The sequence below is a fragment of the Lepidochelys kempii genome, chromosome 1 (genome assembly GCF_965140265.1).
Source record: "Lepidochelys kempii isolate rLepKem1 chromosome 1, rLepKem1.hap2, whole genome shotgun sequence".
NCBI lineage: Eukaryota > Metazoa > Chordata > Testudines > Cheloniidae > Lepidochelys > Lepidochelys kempii.
Genome location: NC_133256.1, coordinates 15,116,328 through 15,136,595, shown reverse-complemented (window position 1 = coordinate 15,136,595; position 20,268 = coordinate 15,116,328). Strand labels below are relative to the sequence as shown.

Below are 20,268 nucleotides of genomic sequence, written 5' to 3'. Positions count from 1 at the left end.
TTTTCTTTCCTCTTGTACTGGTGCTGACATTCAGCTTGCAGAGAAATAAGCCTGCCAGGATCCCAGGGAACACTCTCCTTTAGCAGTTTCTTAAGATGACTGTTCCTCTCTGAGTCAGGATATAATAGTTTAGCTGCTGAATAGAAAACATACCCAGGGCTGGGCACAATCTAGGTATGAATAATGGAGTGCAAGGAGCCTTTCTCCCTATCCTACGCACCCCTTCTCTGGGGCTGGATACAATCCAAGCCCTTTCTGTTCAGGGAGCCCCAGGGCTGAGCAGAGGTATTGCCCAAGGTGGCAGTAACCTCTCCAAAGGGAGCAGGGCTCTTCCCTTCACAGAGCTGGCCCTCCTAGGGTTGGGAGCACATGCTGTGCCCTTTGGAAGAGCACATCAGCTGCTGCTTTCCTGTTAGACCCCTGGAGGCACTGGCCTGCTTCAGACATGCCATCTCCTGGAGCTCCCACTGGACTGTTGTGCCCCAGCACCACCTCTTGTGCTTGTCCGCGGGTACTTTTGGTACTGATTTAGCTGTCTGTATTTCTAAGCCAATATTGTTAAATCCGTACAAAACTGTGTGTAGACAAGCCCTGGGGCACAACGTTCTGGCTGCGCTGTGCGTTCTGATACCACAGCCACAAAATCCACCTTTCCACACAGAAGTTAAGCTTTCACCTTTAAAAAAAAATAAAATGCTTCTAGTCCTCATGACCGTGAAAATCGCCATGTATATGTGCCCAGTGTATATATCAATGCGGCGATGTTTCCCCGAGTCCATAGACCAGTGGTCTTCAACCTTTCTACGCCCAAAATCACTTTTTGAATTTAAGGGCAACCCAGGATCTACCCCGCCACTTCCCTGAGGCCCCACCCTTTCCCTGAAGCCCCACCCCTCTCACTCCATCCCCCACTCTCTCTGTCGCTTGCTTTTCCGCACCCTCACTCACTTTCACCAGGCTTGGTCAGGGGCTTGGGGTTCAGCAGGGGGTGCAGGCTCTGGGCTGGGGCTGAGGGGTTCGCAGTGCGAGAGAGAGCTCTGGGTTGAGCCTGGGGTAGGGGGTGGGGTGCAGGGTGCAAGCTCTGGGAGGGAGTTTGGTTGCAGGAGGGGGCTCTGGGCTTTGCAGAGTGTTGGGGTGAAGGAGGGCTTATGGGGTGCTGGCTCTGGGAGGGGGCTCAGGGCTGGGGTTTGGGGTGCAGGCTCCCTCCAGGCAGCACTTACCTCTGGTGGCTCCCGGGTGTTGGCACAGCGGGGCTTAGGCAGGCTCCCTGCCTACCCCGGCCCCACTCAGGCACATCGGCACCTCCTCCCCATCACGAGCCTGGCCACTCCCCACCCTGACAGCCAGTAGTGCACCACGTGGCCACGCTGCTCCTGGAAGGGGACAACATGCCTCTGCAGCCCCTTGGGGGGGGGGGGGAAACATGGCTCTGTGTGCTGCTCCTCTCTGCAGGCACCGCCCCCGCAGCTCCCATTGGCCACAGGTCCCCGTTTCCATCCAATTGGAGCTGCAGGGGTGGTGCCCGCAGAGAGGAGCAGCATGCAGAGACCCTTCCCCCCCCGCAGGTCCATGCTGGCTGCTTCTGGGAGTGGCTTGGGGCTGCTGTGGCCGGAGATCGTGATCGACTGTGAGAGTGTCCAGGATCGACCAGTCGATCGCAATCGACCGGTTGGTGACCACTGCTGTAGACAGTTTGAAACACATCTGTGAGAGCCGTGAACTGCCTCTTTCAGCCCAACAGTGTGTTCACACTGAAACCTAACAATGACGGCAGAAACATCAGCATTGTCAATTGTTTTATTGTTGACCATTTTAGAAGGAACATCCAGTTAAAAGGCTTTTACTCTAATCCCAAACTACCTTCCCAATTGCCAAAAACTTCACTTGTTTCCTTCCCAGCTTCCAGAACCTCTAACCTCCCCCAGTAACTATTAAGATGCAATTATGAGCTGTCAGAACAAACATTTGTGGCATGTCCAAAACTGTGGGGACTGCATACAGTGACTTGAATTTAGTATCAAATAATGTGGAGCACTGTGTATTGGTTGCATGAGCCATTTTCATACTTTATTAAAGTTCTCCATATTTAACTTCAATGGAACTGCCACAGAATTAAGGCCCGGGTTGCTGCAGAGCATTCAGGGCCCTGAATACAGCCCCTTGGCTCTGGGCCACACACTTAAATCTTGACTTACTCCAGCCCTTCAAAAACACTGTAGGTAAATAGCCATGAAGTTTTGTCTCTGGATCTCTCAGATTAGACTGTGTAACAGAATACGCATCTGCTCTGCACAGATATTAAAGTCCCCAAGATCTTTTCTTAAGGGGTCTGCCCTTTTTTACCGAAAAATGCTGCTCCTCACACTTTTGCATCAGTGAGCTGCAGTTCAGTGGAGCTCTATATACTGCAATCTTGTAAAGCATTTTAGTACCTTTAGGGATGACAGGTGCAGCTATATAAATGTAAATTGTTATGAATAAAACAAAGGGTGTGTTGAGATGGAGAAGTGACATTGCAAAGGCACTGGAGGGTTATATTACCTTCAGCTTTTTCCCAGTGTGTATCTGAGACAGACACCAGTCCGTTATTGATCAGTCTAGCTATTTTTCTGCCTACAGTAGGACCTCAGCGTTACAAACACTGTGGGAATGGAGGTTGTTCGTTCGTAACTCTGAAATGTTTGTGACTCTGAACAAAACGTTATGGTGGTTTTTTCAAAAGTTTACAATTGAACATTGACTTAATTCAGCCTTGGAAAGTTACTATGCAGAAGAAAAATGTTGCTTTTAACCATCTTAATTTAAATGAAACAAGCACAGAAATAGCTTCTTTACCTTGTCAATTTTTTTTTTAAACTTTCCCTTTATTTTTTTTAGTAGTTTGTTTAACACTGTACTATGCTATATTGGCTTTTTTCCCCCAGTCTCTGCTGCTGCCTGATTGAATACTTCCAGTTCCAAGTGAGGTGTGTGGTTGACCTGTCAGTTTGTAACTCTGGTGTTCCTAACTCTGAGGTTCTGCTGTATCTGCTTCTCTCAGCACATCACATACAATAATCCTCTAAATCACATACTAATTTTATTCAAGTAAGTCCTGAGAATCCTTCCCAACCACCGACACGTTCACCAGAACCTTCAGTCACACCACCCACCATACCCCGTTTATACAGTTCTCCCCATGATTCCAGGAAAACTTGGGAGAGGAGTGAGCCTTGTAGCACATCTGTATGGGATTCTGAATCCAGGTGAACCGAGGCAGGAGAAGGGGATCCAGACCCCTGCACCCTGCCACCAACCCTCTCACAATTAAAACAGAGCTGTTAATTCAAGCCCTGCAGAGGGCTGAACCTGTCCCACTATTGAATGGAGAACGTTCATAAATATTTGGCCATCAGTGACTTGTAATGTGACTTCTGGGAGTTAGTTCTTGACTGTTCTCTTTTTTGGTTTATATTTTAAATGTCTCTTCCCATCTGTGTAGAGTGTTGCAAAGAACACAAGATTAAATGCTGTGAATTTAACTTGGTTGATGGAGTGCAGTGTGACAACTTCCTTTGACAATAAGGTTGCTTAAAAGAGGCATTTATTATCTAATTAGAGAAGCTGTGCAACAGTACATGTATTGCACTTGCCTTCTCCGTTAAGAAAATCTGGGCTATAAGGTAATTACATGCCCTGTCGTATTATGTACTGGAGGCATTTAAACAAGCTGCAGCTTTTGTCATCGCCCTTCTTTCAAAAGACATCTTGAATAGAACTGATCATTCTACTGCTGTAGGCAATGTGCAAAGCAGCTCCCAAATAGTTCTGTAATACTTACAAGATGGGGGAATGCTATGTAGAGATTAGGTCTACTGCAGTACTTCAGTTTTACACCAGTGTGAACCTGGGGCTCTGCTGGTGAGTAAAAAGGGAATAATGTAGTGGTGAATCAGGCCTGTCCTTTCTTGGACACTGAATGCATTTCCGATTGGAACCCAAATTTGCTTTAGCAAATCTATTATTACGAAAGGCAGCATGGGGAAGGATACCCTTGCAATTAGGCGACTGGACTGGGGAGAGAGGGATCTAAGCCCCTTATGGATCTATAGGCTTCCAGCAGCTGTGTGAAAACCAGATCATAGGCCTTTCTAGTGCCCCAATTCCTCTGACTGTAAAATCATGCTTTATCCACGTTTGAACATCACTAGGAACTCCATCTGAAATGTATTTTATTACAGGAGTGCTTAGAGGTTCCAACCAGATTGGGTCCCCATTGTGCTAGGTGCTGTATAAAAATACTATGCAAGTGCAATGTATTTTTTACTTTGAATCCCAATCTTCTAGTGCTTTGCATACGGATGGACCCCTGTACCAACACAGAGCCCCAGTGAGGTAAACATAGAGGCTTTTTGTTTCTCAACTTTTGAGAGAAATCTCCTTTACAAACCAACCAACCAACCAACCAACCAACCAACCAACCAACCAGCCCCACAGAAATAAAAACCTTCAGTTGTAGTCACCTATATGGAAAAGCCCTATGCAATTGAATAGGAATAGACTCATAGGGCTACCAGGAATGTAATACTGTACTGTGCGCCTCTAAAAATTTAATAGCTAATGCTAATTTCTCTATAAGATTTTAAAACATTAATAGTGCTCTATAGTAGGAATATAACTTTGTATCAAATACCTTGTGATTGTCCAAAAACCCTGTGGAAGAGTTATCATTTTCTACTGAATTCTATAGGATTTTTCACAAGAGTGGGTTTATAGTGATGGTTGGTGTTTATATGTTGTCTTCTATAGAAAAATCTCAAAGTACCTTGTAAACTGTAAGCCTGAGAAACACATATCACTGTTCTACAGCTGGGGAGACAGAGGTACAGAGAGGATCTGGGCCTGATTCTCCCACCCTGACTCTCGCTGAGTAACATCTCATCACATAAGGAGCCCCATTTCAGTAGGACTACATAGCATGAGTCAGGGTAGCAGAATTTGACCCCAAGTTATGTGCCCAAGGTCATACAGCAGGTCAGTAGGAGGGAACAGAACTCAGTCCTGTATCTGTAATCACAGTCCCCTTTCCTGTCTCACAAACTGCCAGGGGGAAAAAAAAAGTATTTGAAACATATCTGCAATAAACAATTCAGTGACTAATACTGGCCTCTGCTGTGGTTAAAGATCAAAACGAGCCTGGAGGTGGCATCAGCCTGCTTCCTCAAATCACATTTACTCAGCTGGAGCTGGCAGGAAGCTTGAATTAATTCTGCATCCTTGCAGGTTGTGTAAGATCTCTCAGTTATTTAGGTGCCCAGGCTCTGGCATGCACATACGGCTGCTGATGGCCTAGCTTCAGATTCCCAGCGTGCTTCTTGGCTTGTACTGTCCGCTGCTCAAAATTACTTTCAGCTTCCAGCTGGTGCTCACTGGGTTGCGCTGTGTATGGTCATGCGGGACATGTGATCTCCCAATTTCTTGCCCATTGGGCAAGTTGAGTTATGCTGCTGAAGACACTAATGGCAGGGAAGGAAAGTGCCACTGATCAATTAAAGGTACTGATGGAATCTGCAAGGCACCCATGTCTAATTGTACTTGGCTGGAAAGATGATGATGATGGGTAAGACACAAAACCTTAAAAGTGGGTGGGGGGGAATTTGGAATACAATAGCTTTGGTGGTCCATTAGGAGGAGGATAACCCAGTTTCATAGGGTCAGCCAGAATATTCGTGAAGAAATTTGTACTGTTCCAACCCTATAGTCCCCTTCAAGAGGGAGTTATTGCACAGGCAGCCGAACCAGTCATAGCCCAGTTCCTATGGAATCTGTACTGCTGGGGAAGAGACTCCAAACAGAGCAGCAAAGGGGGCATTGCACCACCGCTTCCTTTCCCCATGGATGTCTGGTGTCCGGAGACTGTGTTCTCTGCACGTGCAGGGAAACGTAGGCCAGTCGGTGAATGTTCCTGGGCCCTGTGTACACTCCTGCAGGGATTCTCAAGGGATTTGCCCAGTACTACTCTGAAAGACATTGTTGAGCTAGGATTCTGATCTCCTTGGCTCCTAGTCACATGCTCGGACCACTAGACCGTACCTGTCCTCATTTAACTAAAGAGTCTCCTTTTTAGTGCAAGTGTAAATGGTCTGTGTTACTTTGGAGCAAAAGCCCACACCCCGAAGCAGTCCTGTGTGGCCTCAGAATCATTACTGTCTATTTTAAAGCCAGAATATGCTTTAAAACTTCTTGATTCTCCTATTTGAAAGATTTTAGCTAATCGCTGAATGAGACACTCACCTTGCTTTCTACCTTTGACAACTTGGAGAATTATTCATTACTTTGAGACTGTCTATTACATTTTCCTCTGGCCTTCAAGATGCAGTAGGATTGATCATCTGATCAGGCTGAAGCGTCCTTTAATCGATGCTAGTGCACAATGTCAACACCAGCACAGCAGCTCTTAATCTGATTTGAGTTCTTGTTTTTCTGTCTGCTGTCCCAATGTCTTGTTTATAACCTCAAGAGCACATGTATTCCTTAAAGGGACTAGGATTTCACCACAGCCCCCTGGAAGAGGGAAATTGGGAACTGGCCAACAGAACCAGGTCATATGCAGCCATCTCCTTACCTGTCCCATTCTGTTGTGGACATACCAGGAAAGGGTCAGGACTGAGCCCTGCTGTACTAGATTCACAGCTGGCATTATGGTCCTTTAGGTAGCTCTAATTTAATGCCTGAGCCAGAGCAATTTGAGGATCAGGCAGCCATAATCAGCTCCCCAGTGGACATGCCCTTTGCCCCTGCACCAAGCAGAGCTTGATGCAGGTGAGAATCTGGCCCAAGGATGTTCTTGTGATTAACCCACAGAACTAGGAGCCAGAAGCCTGGTCTGTAAGCTTGGCTCTGCTACTCTGTGATGTTGTTTGGGGAAAATCTGTTTAACCTCTGTGCCTTCATTTTCCCTCTGTGTAAAATGGTGATAATGCTTGCATACCTTGCAGGATACTGTCATTCACAAATTGCTTTGAGATCCTTAGGTGTCATAGGTGCAAGAAAAAAATTAATGATCAGACTTTAAGGATGTACAATATTTTCTAAAAAAATGACTCTTACACTGTGCACACAGCTGATCCATGACAAAACAGGAGCATATTACTATTTCCCCATCCTCCCTTTCCCCTCCCACACCTTTTATTTTATCTACATGTTCTCTCTTGTCTTAAACGAAGATCGAAGATCTTTGGGGCGGGTACATCAAATCATAAATCACTGGAGTACCAGAAATATTATCTGAGTAACTTAAATCTCTAGCACTGCTAAATTAACTGTCTGTTAACTAATAGCTGAAAGCCCATGCCGTCACAGGGTTAATTCATAGTCACATATGTCAAAAATAAAATAAAAGGATTAAAATGGCTGAGAACTTAATAATTGGATATAACAGACAGCAAATTCCATGTGTATGCTGGTTATGTCGTGTGGGTGGTTGTGTTGATTTGTGTCTCCAGGAGAGACTGTGCTAGAATATTTGTTGATTTGTACAAAAGTGGTGAATGAAGAGAGTGTGCTGCGGTTAAGCAGTGTGTGTGCGCATTTTGGGGTTTATTGTATGTGCTCGTTTTGGTGTTGTAGGGGTGGTTGTGTTGTGCTGGGAGAGTTGTGTGGGTTTGTGTGGTGGCAGTTAGGTACAGAGGTGTGGCGATTTGGCCACTAATCCATCATCTGCGCAGTTTCCGTCAGACAGCCAATGAAAGCTGCAAAGTAAGGGTGGAGATTGGTTGAGTTACCTCTCATATAACAATGGTCTGGGACTCTTGGCATGGCATAGATGCATGCATTACTATCGCTGTACACCACACAAGTGTAATGCATAAAGTAAAAATGGCCAAGAACTTAAAGTTGGATGATAACAGACTGAATCCCAGTGATGATTCAACCTGGTGATATGCTGAACAAAAAAGAGCTCTCAGCCATGCTTGTAAGCTGTTCCCATCACTCCACACTCTCTCTCCAGGCATTTTGGACTTTACAATGAGGCACAGATGCCTAGTGGCCCACTACATTTTTAAAAATAGCTTTACTCAGAGTTTTTTTGGCTAAAGAAATACAACTACCGTCTGTTTTATTTTTTTTGGCCCTTTATAGTTACCTTGTAGGAGACGAACTGTGGGTAGTTATGGAGTATTTGGCAGGCGGCTCCCTGACGGATGTTGTAACAGAGACCTGCATGGATGAAGGACAAATAGCAGCTGTGTGTCGAGAGGTAAGATTATGCTCTGCTCGTCAGAACGAGTTCTTACCATGAAATGTATAAATAAAATTAAAGTTTCCATGAAGTGTCATGGTTTTACAGTATAACTTGGAACGTTCTTTGACATGGAGCTAGATTGCTTTGACTTGGTACTAGATATTTAATAGTTCTGTTGGACATAGCTTAACTGCGACAGAAACATTTAAAAGAAATATCACCAATGAGTTGAGCACAGAAGTAGCATGCCACAGTGCTGTTCAAACATTAGCTAATGGATGCAGTCTTGTTAACAGAGTAAATCTTTAACAATTTGAATCTCTGTTACCTAAAGTTCCTTGTTTGAAGTAAGGCCTGCCTGCCAATGTCTGCCTAGGGACATGGTGGATTCTCCGTCACTTGCAATCATTAAGTCAACACTGGATACCTTTTGAAAAGCTGTGCTATAACTCAAACAAGTTATGGGCCTGATGGAAATAATGCTAGGTAAGGTTCTGTGCTCTGCGATATGCAGGAAGGCAGACTAGGTGATCACAATGGTCCCATCTGGCCTGAAAATCTTGAATGTAAAGCTGCTCTTTTTCCACTTGTGGTGCAGTTCTTAAATCTCTCTCCTTTTCAAATGTTGTTTACAATTCAATAATTATACCGAAGAAACTTTGAAAAACATGCATCAGAGAGAAGAACTGTGGAAGCTCTGTTATTTCCTGGGCCTTTATGGGCCAGCTCACTACTACAGAGGAGTTTTCTGGGAGTACTCTTGTGATATTGCAAAACTATTTATTCCAGGTTGTGCCAGAGGAGCCCATACACAGTGTTTATTTTTTAAATTTGGTTTGACCTATTTCTTCACAGCCTCGTTAGTGGATCCATCATCTCAGTATTAACATTCAGTTTGCAGACAGGCTTGCAACCTATTCTGGAGTTTCTAGGATAGTCCCTGTTTTCAGGGCAATCCCAGATCCCACATCTAGTTAATTTGGCTCAAAATCACTTTTAGGGCTCCCAACACATGATCCCTTGCAGCATGGTAACATTTTGATGCCTTAACCCTCAGATCTAGAGTTAGGCAAATTTGTCCAGAAGTTTCTTTCCTGAAAAACTCAGTTTTGGGTGAGTGAAGCTATTCGCAAATTTGTGTTGAGTTCACCAACATGTTTCAGCCAAACAGAAAAAGTTGAAATGTTTTCAGTACCATGGAAAGGAAATATTTTGTTTCAACCCCACAACAATTCATTTCAGTTTTTGGGCCTTTTGAAGAAAACAAAGCAAAGGCTTCACAAAATGGTGGTGGTGGTGCCTTCCTTATAATAGCCCTGTGGCTAGAGCAGTTACCTGGGATGTGGGAGACTTGGGTTCAGTTTCCTCATCTGCCTGATGCCGAACTGGGACTTCAACTTTGTTCTCCCAGCTCAAGTTTTAAATAAGTGCCCTCACTGCAAGGCTGAAGGTTCATTCTTGCTCTCTTTAGTCACACATGACGATATGAACAGCCCCTAGCCCACGAACAGCCCCCAGTCCTGAATTGTCCCAACTCTGAAATGTCCAGTCCTTTCCTGGACTATTCAGAGGAATAATAAGGCTTGTTTGCTCCAACTCATCACTTTTTAACTGGAGTTAACTATCAGTTCAGTTCAAAGGCAATGCTGGGTTGGGTTAGATTAAAAGTAAAACAAGTTTATTAACAAGAGGGGAGAGGATTTTAAGTGAGTTCCAGTATAAAGAATAGAGCTAGAAGTGGTTACAGGCAAATAGAAGTGAAAAATGCTTTCTAGCAGCTAAGACTTAACAAAGCAAGCTACAACCATTGTTCAATGTACCAGTCTACTTTCCAGCAAGATGGCTGACCTCCCCTCTGGTTGGGTTCTTCCACAAAGTCCAGGAAGATTGTCTTTTCAGATGGAAGATAACTTGGAATTTTTTTTGCCCCTCTCTTTCATAATGTAGTGAACTGTTGCAATGGATTTTTCTAAAGGTTAATCTCCCCAAAGTAAAGTTCATTCAAGCTGTGAGGAAGGCACCATGGAGTCTCCTGGTGAAGGGAATTTCATGCTGTTTTCTTCCCCTGCTGGTGTTTGTTAAAATGCAAATTGATCTGTTTCTTGCAGTCCGTTCCCCCTCCCCCTGTGTTGTAATACTGAGTGGTTATCTCCTCCCCTTGTTTACTTGATGGTCCTATTAACTTTCTGTGTAAATTGCATTCCCATTGTCACTTATTCAACCTTGGAAGTACCTTCAAGGTGGCAGAACCACATTCCTTTGTCTAGGGTAGGGTAACTTCAGCTCTGCCTGGCAGATACACTTTAAGAACATAATTCCCCATGTTTGTAAATTTGAATTTGTCCCCTGTACATACACACTCAATAATATTAAGAATCTGGCATTAGCTTTCTATTGATATCGTAACCTGTATCTACAAGGCGTCATGTATGTCATTAATGAGTTGGGGTACATCAACTCGTCAGGGCAGCTGAAACTCGCTCCCGGATGCCAGTGAGCCCCTTGCCCTGGGATGCTGTTGAGAATCTCAGGGCTCGTCTACACTGGCAATTTACAGTGCAGCAACTTTCTCGCTCGCGGGTGTGAAAGAGCACCCCCCTGCGTGCAGCAGGTTTCAGCGCTATAAAGTACCAGTGTTGACAGTGCACCGGCGTCGGGAGCTGCGCCCGTCGTGGAGGTGGTTTTTTTTAGTGCTCTGCCGTGGCTACACAAACCACATGAAAGCGCTTTAGCGTTGCCAGTGTAGACTAGCCCTCAGTTTCCCACATCCCATGCGGCTGCTCTCATCTGTGGGCAAAAGCTTATACGGGAGGCTCCACCCAACCTCCTCCTCCCTGTTTGAGAATCCTTCCCTTTGCTTTTGTCAAAATGCCGGAAAACTGAAACAAGATGTTTTGGGTAGAAGTGAAACTTTTTGTTTTGACATTATTGAGACATTTTGATTAGTTTTGACTTAAAAAAAATTTTTTTTTTGATTTGCTAAAAAGTTTAAAAAATGCCTTTTTCGGTTTGACCCCAAAATAATTTATTTATGAATATGTTTATTTTGGGGGCAATTGCCAATGAACAGAAAAATCCATTTTTTGCTCAGTTCATGATGATTCATTCCAAGTTGGGTCCTTTGTTTCTACCCAGATCGGTCTCCATTACACACAGATTTGAGATACTCTGACATATCACTTGTGTGTCACATCAGAAATGCGGTCATTAAACTGTGGAGATAGAATATGTTGCTTATAGTAAAGGAACTAAGGCCATGTTATTTAAAAGTGCATATCTTCAGATTCGACTAGTTGGTCAGTTGCTCCTTTTTAAATGCAATTTCCTAGGTTGTTGAATGGCTTTATTAAAAAAATACCATGTTGTGAACTTTCTCATAGTGTCTTCAGGCTCTGGAATTCCTGCATTCAAGCCAAGTCATTCACAGAGACATCAAGAGCGACAACATTCTACTAGGAATGGATGGCTCCGTCAAACTAAGTATGCAGAAGGCAGCCTTGATGATGACTCGAACTGTGAGCTTGCAAATTAAAGGGCAGGTTGTCCTTCCAAGGCACAGTTGTGTTGTGAGGATAGCAATAGGCAGTGACACCTATTTGCGTTAATGGTAGCTGCAGGGATAAATAGCTGTGCGCTGAGACCATAGCTTTAGATATGGTTGGGCTAGATTAAAAAGGATGACTTAGGATGGGCAGAAGAGATCTCGTTACTTGCAGACTGAGCACCATTAGTATGAAAAACAATGAACTAGCATTGAGGGGGTTCCATGTTTTCCATCTTTACAAACTGTCAGTCATGCCCACTCAGCCTGGGCTCTGAGAGTCAAGCTGAGTTCTTTCCTTCTTGCACATTATCACCAGTGGTAAAGATTCTGCATGCCACATTATGTCCTTAATGTCACCTGTGCAATCATATTGCTTTCCATGGGGTGGCACAGGGGTAATTGGTTGGAACCTAGTAAAGAACTCTGTTGATGGTGTACTGGATGGAAGAGAAACCCGCTCCAGGGTTAACAGGAGACATAAATAAATAAATAAATAAACCTCTGCTTTAGTCAGTAACACGAGCAGATATAACTCCAAATTCACTCTAGGAGCAGATCTGCTGAGTAAGAAGGTGTCATTTATATTTTTTACGTAATCCCTTTTCAGAGTAGAACTGCAGTTCAATATCCCACTGTTTTGACTTTGTATCAAGCTATGAATAGCTAGCCAGAGGCAAAGATGCCATGTGCGTTATAGAATTTTTTTTTAAACTGTATTCTGATAGCTGCCTAGTGTGGATTAAGTTAGAAAAGTCTCTCTGTGAAAATGGTGCAGTAAGCTTTCAGGCTGATTCTCTCAATGGCTCCAATACAAATGTACTCAGTTGTAACCCATAGATGATTTTTCTAACTATTAGCCTGGGTGCAAGGCTCAACCTGGGATCTAAAATTTAAGCTGTGTGTGTTCTTCCCCCTTACCTCAACCTGAAATAAAATTCTACCGGCAGAACTTTGCTGGTAGTTATGTTTCTTCTTTGAGCAGATGCAGATATGTATTCCACTTAGGTGTGCGTGCACCCAGTGCACTAGAGCTGAAGAAATTTGCCTAGCAGTACCCAAAGGGGGCACCACTCATGCCTCATGGCCATAACCCCTCCCTTAGCTACATGAGGCAATGCTGTCCTGACCCTCCCTCAGTTTCTTCTTACTGCCTGTGGCTGGAGTCGGAGCCCTGTGTGATCTTAACCTCATTACCTCTCAACTAGTTTACTATTTTCCCTTGTGTGTAGTTAGAACATAAGAACGGCCATGCTGGGTCAGACGAATGGTCCATCTAGCTCAGTATCCTGTCTACCGACAGTGGCCAATGCCAGGTGCCCCACAGGGAATGAACAGAACAGGTAATCATCAAGTGATCCATCCCCTGTCGCCTATTCCCAGCTTCTGGCAAACGGAGGCTAGGGACACCATCTCTGCCCATCCTGGCTAATAGCCATTGATGGACCGATCCTTCATGAACTTATCTAGTTCTTTTAGTTTGTAGTAGCCTTAGTGTTAGAGTAGTGTTAGTTGTGGTAGTTTGTTTCCTTGGTGATGACCCCATCAATGTTTAAACATTGTCCTTTCTGTGGAGGAGCGATCTGCACATCCAGTGCTTGCTCTGCCTCGGTGAGGCCCACATCAGAGTGTTGTGGGATTGGCAACTCGTTTAAGAAAACAGACTCGAGGTGTGGGACCTTTGCCTGAAGCAGCCCCTGCTTGAACAGGCCTGCTTCGGTACCAGGGCCCTCACTGGGTTGCAGATCACCCTTGGGTTCTGAGAGAGCTGCCACTTCATGTTCTGGAGCAGTCACCTCTCTAAAGAAACTGAGGAGCCCTACCTGCTGACGGCGCCGAGGAAAAGGTCCCATGACACCAACTGAGATTGCTTCAGGTCTGGGGGTGACTCTTCTGCCTGACCCAGGAAAAGCGCGGACCAGCACAGAATTGTTGCCGGCGCGTGGGAGGGCACAGGTACCTCTAACCCTTCCCCGGTACCAAGAAGGAAGGCTAGAAACCCTGTGCAGTTGACTCCGGTTCTGGCATCTTGAGTCTGGTACCGACAAGGGAGATACTGATACTGACTGTTTCCACATTGGTGGTGTATCAGGCAGCTACAGACCTCCTCTGCCTCTTGGTCCCAATCTCTCCTTTGGTCCAGAACTTCGCCAGGGCTGTGTCATCTGTAGCCCTGTTGATTGAATGAGCTGCTGAGCCCTCGGGTCTGTTGGCACCATACCCCAATGTTCCCCTTCCACAGGTGTTGGAAGCAGGGTCGGTGCCAGAATCAGTACAGGGACCTCAGTACCAGGAATCTCCTCTTCACTGCTACCGTTGGCTCTGCAAGTGCTTCCACGGCGGCTTTCACCTCCCTCAACGTCGGTACCGTCAGACAGTCTGGTACTGCTGCTGACTTCGGGCCCGACAACGCTTCCAGAACCAGCACGCTCAATACTGATGGTACCGTTTCCATGGATAGCGCCTCTTCCTGACTTGTTCTGGACGGGGGACTCATCAGACCAGTTACTTGCTCCCTCTGGTCTCACTTCACCCTTTTTTCCAGGATCCCAAGGCTCCTTGGCAACTGAGTCAGGGTCGTCGTTCTCCTGCTCTCCATGGCCTGACCAGCATTGGGGCCCTTTGATGGAACGTTACAAGTACCAGGATTGGTGCTTGTCTCATGATCAGGAGGGAGTCCTGTGGCCTGGCACTTACTGGCCATTATCCATGTCAATGGTCTCCATGGAATCCATGGGATGTTCCTCGGTTGCAGAGGTCCTGCTCTTCATTTTGCTTTAAGGCAAAATTGCTGGCCAGGTCTGCAGTGATGACCATCATGGTACACCGCAGTCCCAGGCTCTGGGGGTCCTTCTCCCTGAGGAGCCTCCGCAGTCTTTCCATCTGGGTCCATCAGCCCTGGAACAGGATCTGGCTTTGGCTCAAGTAAGGGCCTAGTCTTCGTTTCTGGACAATTCTGTGCTGCCTGGCTCATCCTTGCCTTAGGTACCGGAGGATTTTAAGGCATACCGAGAGCTTTTGCGGGGCATAGCTTCTTCCCTCAGTATCCAAGCGGAGCTCTTGCAAGAGAATACCCACTAATTAGTGGATATCCTGCAGCAGTCTGCTCCTGTGAGAGATGCCCTCCTGTCAAGTATGCGCTCCTTGAATGAACTAAGGCCCTCTGGAGCATGCTGGCTTCGTTACCACCTGCAGCTAAGAGCATTGAAAAGTGCTGTTTCATTCCCATGCAGAGATTTGAGGGGTTTTACTCCCCTCCAGCCCCAAATTCCCTAGTTGTAACTGTGGTGAATGACAGAGCCCAGCAGGGTAGTCCCCCAAGGATAGGGACTCTAAATGATTGGACCTCCTGGGCAGGAAGATTTACAACTCCTCTTCCTTATGGATGCGAATTGCGCATAGCTTCTTCCCTCAGTATCCAAGCGGAGCTCTTGCAAGAGAATACCCACTAATTAGTGGATATCCTGCAGCAGTCTGCTCCTGTGAGAGTTGCCCTCCTGTCAAGTATGCGCTCCTTGAATGAACTAAGGCCCTCTGGAGCATGCTGGCTTCGTTACCACCTGCAGCTAAGAGCATTGAAAAGTGCTGTTTCATTCCCATGCAGAGATTTGAGGGGTTTTACTCCCCTCCAGCCCCAAATTCCCTAGTTGTAACTGTGGTGAATGACAGAGCCCAGCAGGGTAGTCCCCCAAGGATAGGGACTCTAAATGATTGGACCTCCTGGGCAGGAAGATTTACAACTCCTCTTCCTTATGGATGCGAATTGCTAACTAGCAACCCTTGTGGTCCAAGTATGATTTTGTTAACTGGACAGCATGTCAGAGTTCACAGACCAGCTGCTCGAGGCCTTGTGAGAGGAATTTTGGGCATTTGTCACTGAAGGCTGCTTGGTGGCTAAGGTGACCTGGCAGCCTGTGCTAGACATGGTGAACACTTTGGTCTGGGTGACGGCCTCTGCAGTCACCATGAGGAGGGCTTCCTGGCTGCAGAATCTGGGCATTGCCCCTGCTGTCCAGCAAGCCATTGAGGATTTGCCCTGCAATAGCCAACTGCTGTTTTTGGACAAAACTGACGAGAAGCTGTATTCCTTCAAGGACTCCAGGACTACCCTGCGGTCCTTGGGGGTGTACACACCAGTGGGGCAGAGGTGCCACTGAGGCGTTCAGCAGCAGTATCGTCCATAGCACACATTTGGCCAGCCTTGCCCTCCTCCAAGGCAATGGGACAAACCCAGAAAGAGGGATAGATTCAGCAGGAAAAAGCAGTTGGTCTTGGGGTTCGGCAAGTCCACACACTGTCCTCCAAGCGCCCATTGGGCCTCCTTGGTCCAGAGCACTGTTCCAATCATTGCTCCTCTCCTCATCTCCCTGCTTTGAGGACAGGCTGGCCTGCTTTCACAATGCTTGGGGCTTGATCACCACCCACAGCTGGGTCCTAAGCACCATCAGATGGGGTTATGCCATCCAGTTCCTCTCCACAACTCCTTCCCACCCTCCCTCCCCATCCCCCTTCAGGGCCCCCTCTCACGAGATATTGCTCTTTGAGCAGATCTGCTCTCTGCTGGCTTTGGAAGTGGCATGGTTGTGGCACAGCTGAATGAGGAGGAAGAACAGTGTTTGGTGGCTGTCCAACAAGTCCTCTTTAACAGTAGAGGACCCTCCACCAGGGTGCCCTATTCAGTGAAATGGAAGTGACTTTTGGTGTGACCATTAGCCCGCAGAATCCAACCATTGGTGACCTCTATCCAGGGCATTTTGGAGAACCTGCCGCACCTTCTGTCATTGGGGCTTGTATTTAGTTAATTGATAGTATATCTGGCAGCGATATCGGCATTTCATCCCCTCCCCCCACCCCCAATCATTCAGGGAAGATCAGTTGTCTTCAGTGCCACGGTAGCAAGATTCTTAAAAGGGCTTCTTCATCTGCATCCTCCATTCCTAGAACCAGTTCCCCTATGGGACCTTACCTCATCCTCGCAGCCTTAATGGGACCTCTGTTCGAGCTCCTGGCATCTTGTCCCTTCCCGCTTGTGTGTCAGAAAACTGCTTTCCTGGTAGTGATCACATCCCCAAGGAGAGTGAGAGAGTTACAGGCTTTGATGGCAGAGCCTCCTTATTCACAGTTCTCCAAAGACAAAGTGACCTTATGGCCTGCATCCAAAATTTTTTTCTGAAGTGGTTTCTCAGTTTCATTTGAACCAGGTGATGTATATACCTGTGTTCTTTCCTAAGCCACATTCATCTCCAAAGGAGCAGCATCTCCATATCTTAGATGTCAGGCTAGCCTGACATCTGGACAGGCCTAAACCATTTCATGCTTTGCCTCATTTGTGTCGTATGCAGATCGCATGAAGGGTCAAACAGTCTCTGCAGAGACCATCTCCAAATGGATAGCATCCTGCATCAAGACTGCATAGGAAATAGCTCTGGTTACCCCCTCTCCACGAGTGTGAGCTCATTCTGTGATGGCTCAAGCAACATCCATAGCATTCCTCAGTGACGTTTCCATATTGGACATTTGCAGGGCTGCTACGTGGTTATCGATACATACGTTCATGAACCATTATGCCATAACCGCACGTTCCAGGGTGGATGCAGGCTTTGGTAGAGTGTCCTTGCAGTCATCGTTTAGGTAGACACGGATCCTCACCTCCTGGCGGGCTGCTGCTTGTGAGTCACTCAAGTGGAATACACAGCTGTGTCTACTTGAAGAAGAAATAATGGTCACTTACTGTAACTGTGGCTCTTTGAGATATACTGCAGACATGTATTCCATGACGCACCCTCCATTCTCTCTGCATTCGAGTCTCGTTTCCAGGCAGTTGGTGCTAAGGACCTGAGGGAGGGTTAGGACAGCGTGGTCCCATGTAGCCAAGGGAGGGGCTGTGGCCACAAGGCACAAGTGCTGCCTCTCTATGGGTACTGCTAGGGAAATTTCTCCAGCTCGGTGCACTGGGCGAACACGCACTTACGTGGACTATACGCATCTGTAGCACATCTCGAAGAATCACAGTTCCAGTAAGAAAACATTTCTTATGGTGCACGAGGCATGAAAGAAACCAGCTTGCTGTGTTGGCTTTGCAAGGCTAACAGGAGTAAACACTTGTTTTAATCAGCAAAATAAGCAGATGAGTTGAAAAGACATGGGGATCAGAAATCTTTGCTTAAAGGTTCCCTTCCTACTTTTGACCATAACTGAATTTAAATGTCTAAAAGTAAATTAATTTTAGTATGGACATAAGCGTTCACACTGTAAAGCAAATACAGCTAGATGGGATGACATATCTACTGTGGAAATAATACGACTGTGACACATCTGATGAGAAAAAACATAGACTATCTTAATCCCAGATTAGATTTAGCATCAGTTAACTTTTCTGGCAGTGTCACCTTAGAATAATGACATTTAGAATGTACAGCATATATAGCACTTTACGCTTTCAAGGTGCTATAAGGACATTACTTTCTCAGGGAGGTTGTGAGACAAGAAATACTGTCTCCATTTTATACGTGGTTGTGGAGGTGTTCACTTGTCCAACGGCATGACAGTGAGTCAGTTACAGAATCCAGATGCCTTGTGTCTTAATCACATAACTATCCTTCCTTTCATAACTGCTGCCGTAACTTACATCAGCCAGTGCATAATATGAACTCCATTTTCAGCCTTGTTTTCAGTCAATTCTCTGGCATTAATGGCATTCTCATAACACAAGAACTAGGGGTCACCAAATGAAATTAATGGACAGCAGATTTAAAACAAACAAAAGGAAGTATTTCTCCACACAACACACAGTCAACCTGTGGAACTCTTTGCCAGAGGATGTTGTGAAGGCCAAGACTATACCAGGGTTCAGAAAGGACCTAGACAAGTTCATGGAGGATAGGTCCATCAATGGCTATTAGCCAGGGTGGGCGGGGATGGTGTCCCTAGCGTCTGTTTGTCAGAAACTGGGAATGGATGACATGGGATAGATCACTTGATGATTACCTGTTCTGTTCATTCCCTCTGAAGCACCTGGCACTGACCACTGTCAGAAGATGGTCTGACCCATTATGGCTGTTCTTATGTTCTTTTATATCTTTGTGAACAAACTAACTTATCTTTAAAATGTCTCCTTGCTTCCCAACCCTCATTTTCTCTTTCAGCTGACTTTGGTTTCTGTGCCCAGATAACACCAGAGCAGAGCAAACGCAGCACCATGGTGGGGACACCTTACTGGATGGCTCCTGAAGTGGTGACGCGGAAAGCTTATGGGCCGAAAGTGGACATCTGGTCTCTGGGAATCATGGCTATTGAAATGATTGAGGGAGAGCCTCCTTACCTCAATGAGAACCCCCTGAGAGTAAGCCAATGCTGTGTCACTGTAGTGCCATGTGAGAGTCAGCCAGATGCGTCAAACCTGGCTTCACTTTTGTGATAGTTACTGTATAGTCATATGTTAATAAGGAAACCTCAGAAGTTTCTGCATTAGGGTGAACGGATGCATCCTGGATGCTTCTCTGAACCTCTCTGCTATATTAGGCCAGAAGCAATGCGTGAATGGCCTTTCGTGACATTTCTCTCTGTTCAGTCCCTATGCTGCCTAGAAATTAGAAATGAGGAAAATTCTGACCATTTCAGAGCCTTAAAAGTCTGAATTTGGTTCTAGATAGTGGAAACCCGTGGTCTCGGTTTTGTGAAGTGATTTAACTGTCCTTCGCAAGCTGTCTTTCCAGGAATACCTTTCCAGTGGCCCACTTCAAAGCATGGCAAGCGCTTTCGTAGACTCACTCGTAAGATGTGGAGGGCCAGATTGTGGGTAGTTACTTCCTATCCCAAGTTATGAGCATGTGGCAGCAGGAGCACCGATAGGCATAGTGTTTTGTAATTGTGGCTGGCTTCTCAAATCCTCAAGCCCAGCCCCTCCTGTGCAATCCCACTCCATCATTTCACTGCCTGGTTCTCATACTGTGGCAGTGGTGGATGGGTTGCAAAGGCTGAGCCCAGGCAGTGGATGAGCTGCAAGCATTGCAGGAGAAGTTTCAAATCCAAGCACATTCATCAACTATTTAAAAAAAATAGAAAATGTTCCTGTTAATAGTTTCGTAAAACTTTGGGGTTTTTACATAATCTAAAAATGTTGGCTCTAACCTGCCTGACATTGTCCATATATGATAGACACTATATATGATATACACCAGACCTTCCCTTATATGAGCTCTCCCAGCTCTGTAAACCACCCCCCGCCCGAGGGGAGTAGCTACCAGTGCTGGGAGCGGGGGTTGTTTTTTCACACCCCTGAGCGAGAAAGTTTCAGCACTGTAAAGTGGCAGTGTAGACAAGGCCTGGGTTTGTGTTTGCAGGGACATTTACAGGCATGACTATGCCAGTAGCGTTACACTGCTGTAATTATAGTGGTATAACTCCCTGTGTTGACATTCTTCTTGCAGAAAAAAAGTATCCACTCAAGGAGTTATACCAGTATAAACCACAGTGGCATAATTATATTGATATAGTTATGCTA

General features: G+C 45.9%; 1 protein-coding gene across 10 annotated transcripts in view; it reads left to right on the top strand.

Moving 5' to 3' along the window:
* PAK1 (p21 (RAC1) activated kinase 1) overlaps window positions 1-20,268 on the top strand; it is a 115,054-nt gene that overhangs the window by 90,890 nt on the left and 3,896 nt on the right. For all 10 annotated transcript variants that reach the window (XM_073335307.1, XM_073335342.1, XM_073335313.1 and 7 more), the window contains 3 exons: window positions 8,122-8,239; window positions 11,605-11,704; window positions 18,911-19,107. In XM_073335307.1, the coding sequence (XP_073191408.1) occupies window positions 8,122-8,239; window positions 11,605-11,704; window positions 18,911-19,107 (415 nt within the window). The remainder of the gene's footprint in view (window positions 1-8,121; window positions 8,240-11,604; window positions 11,705-18,910; window positions 19,108-20,268) is intronic.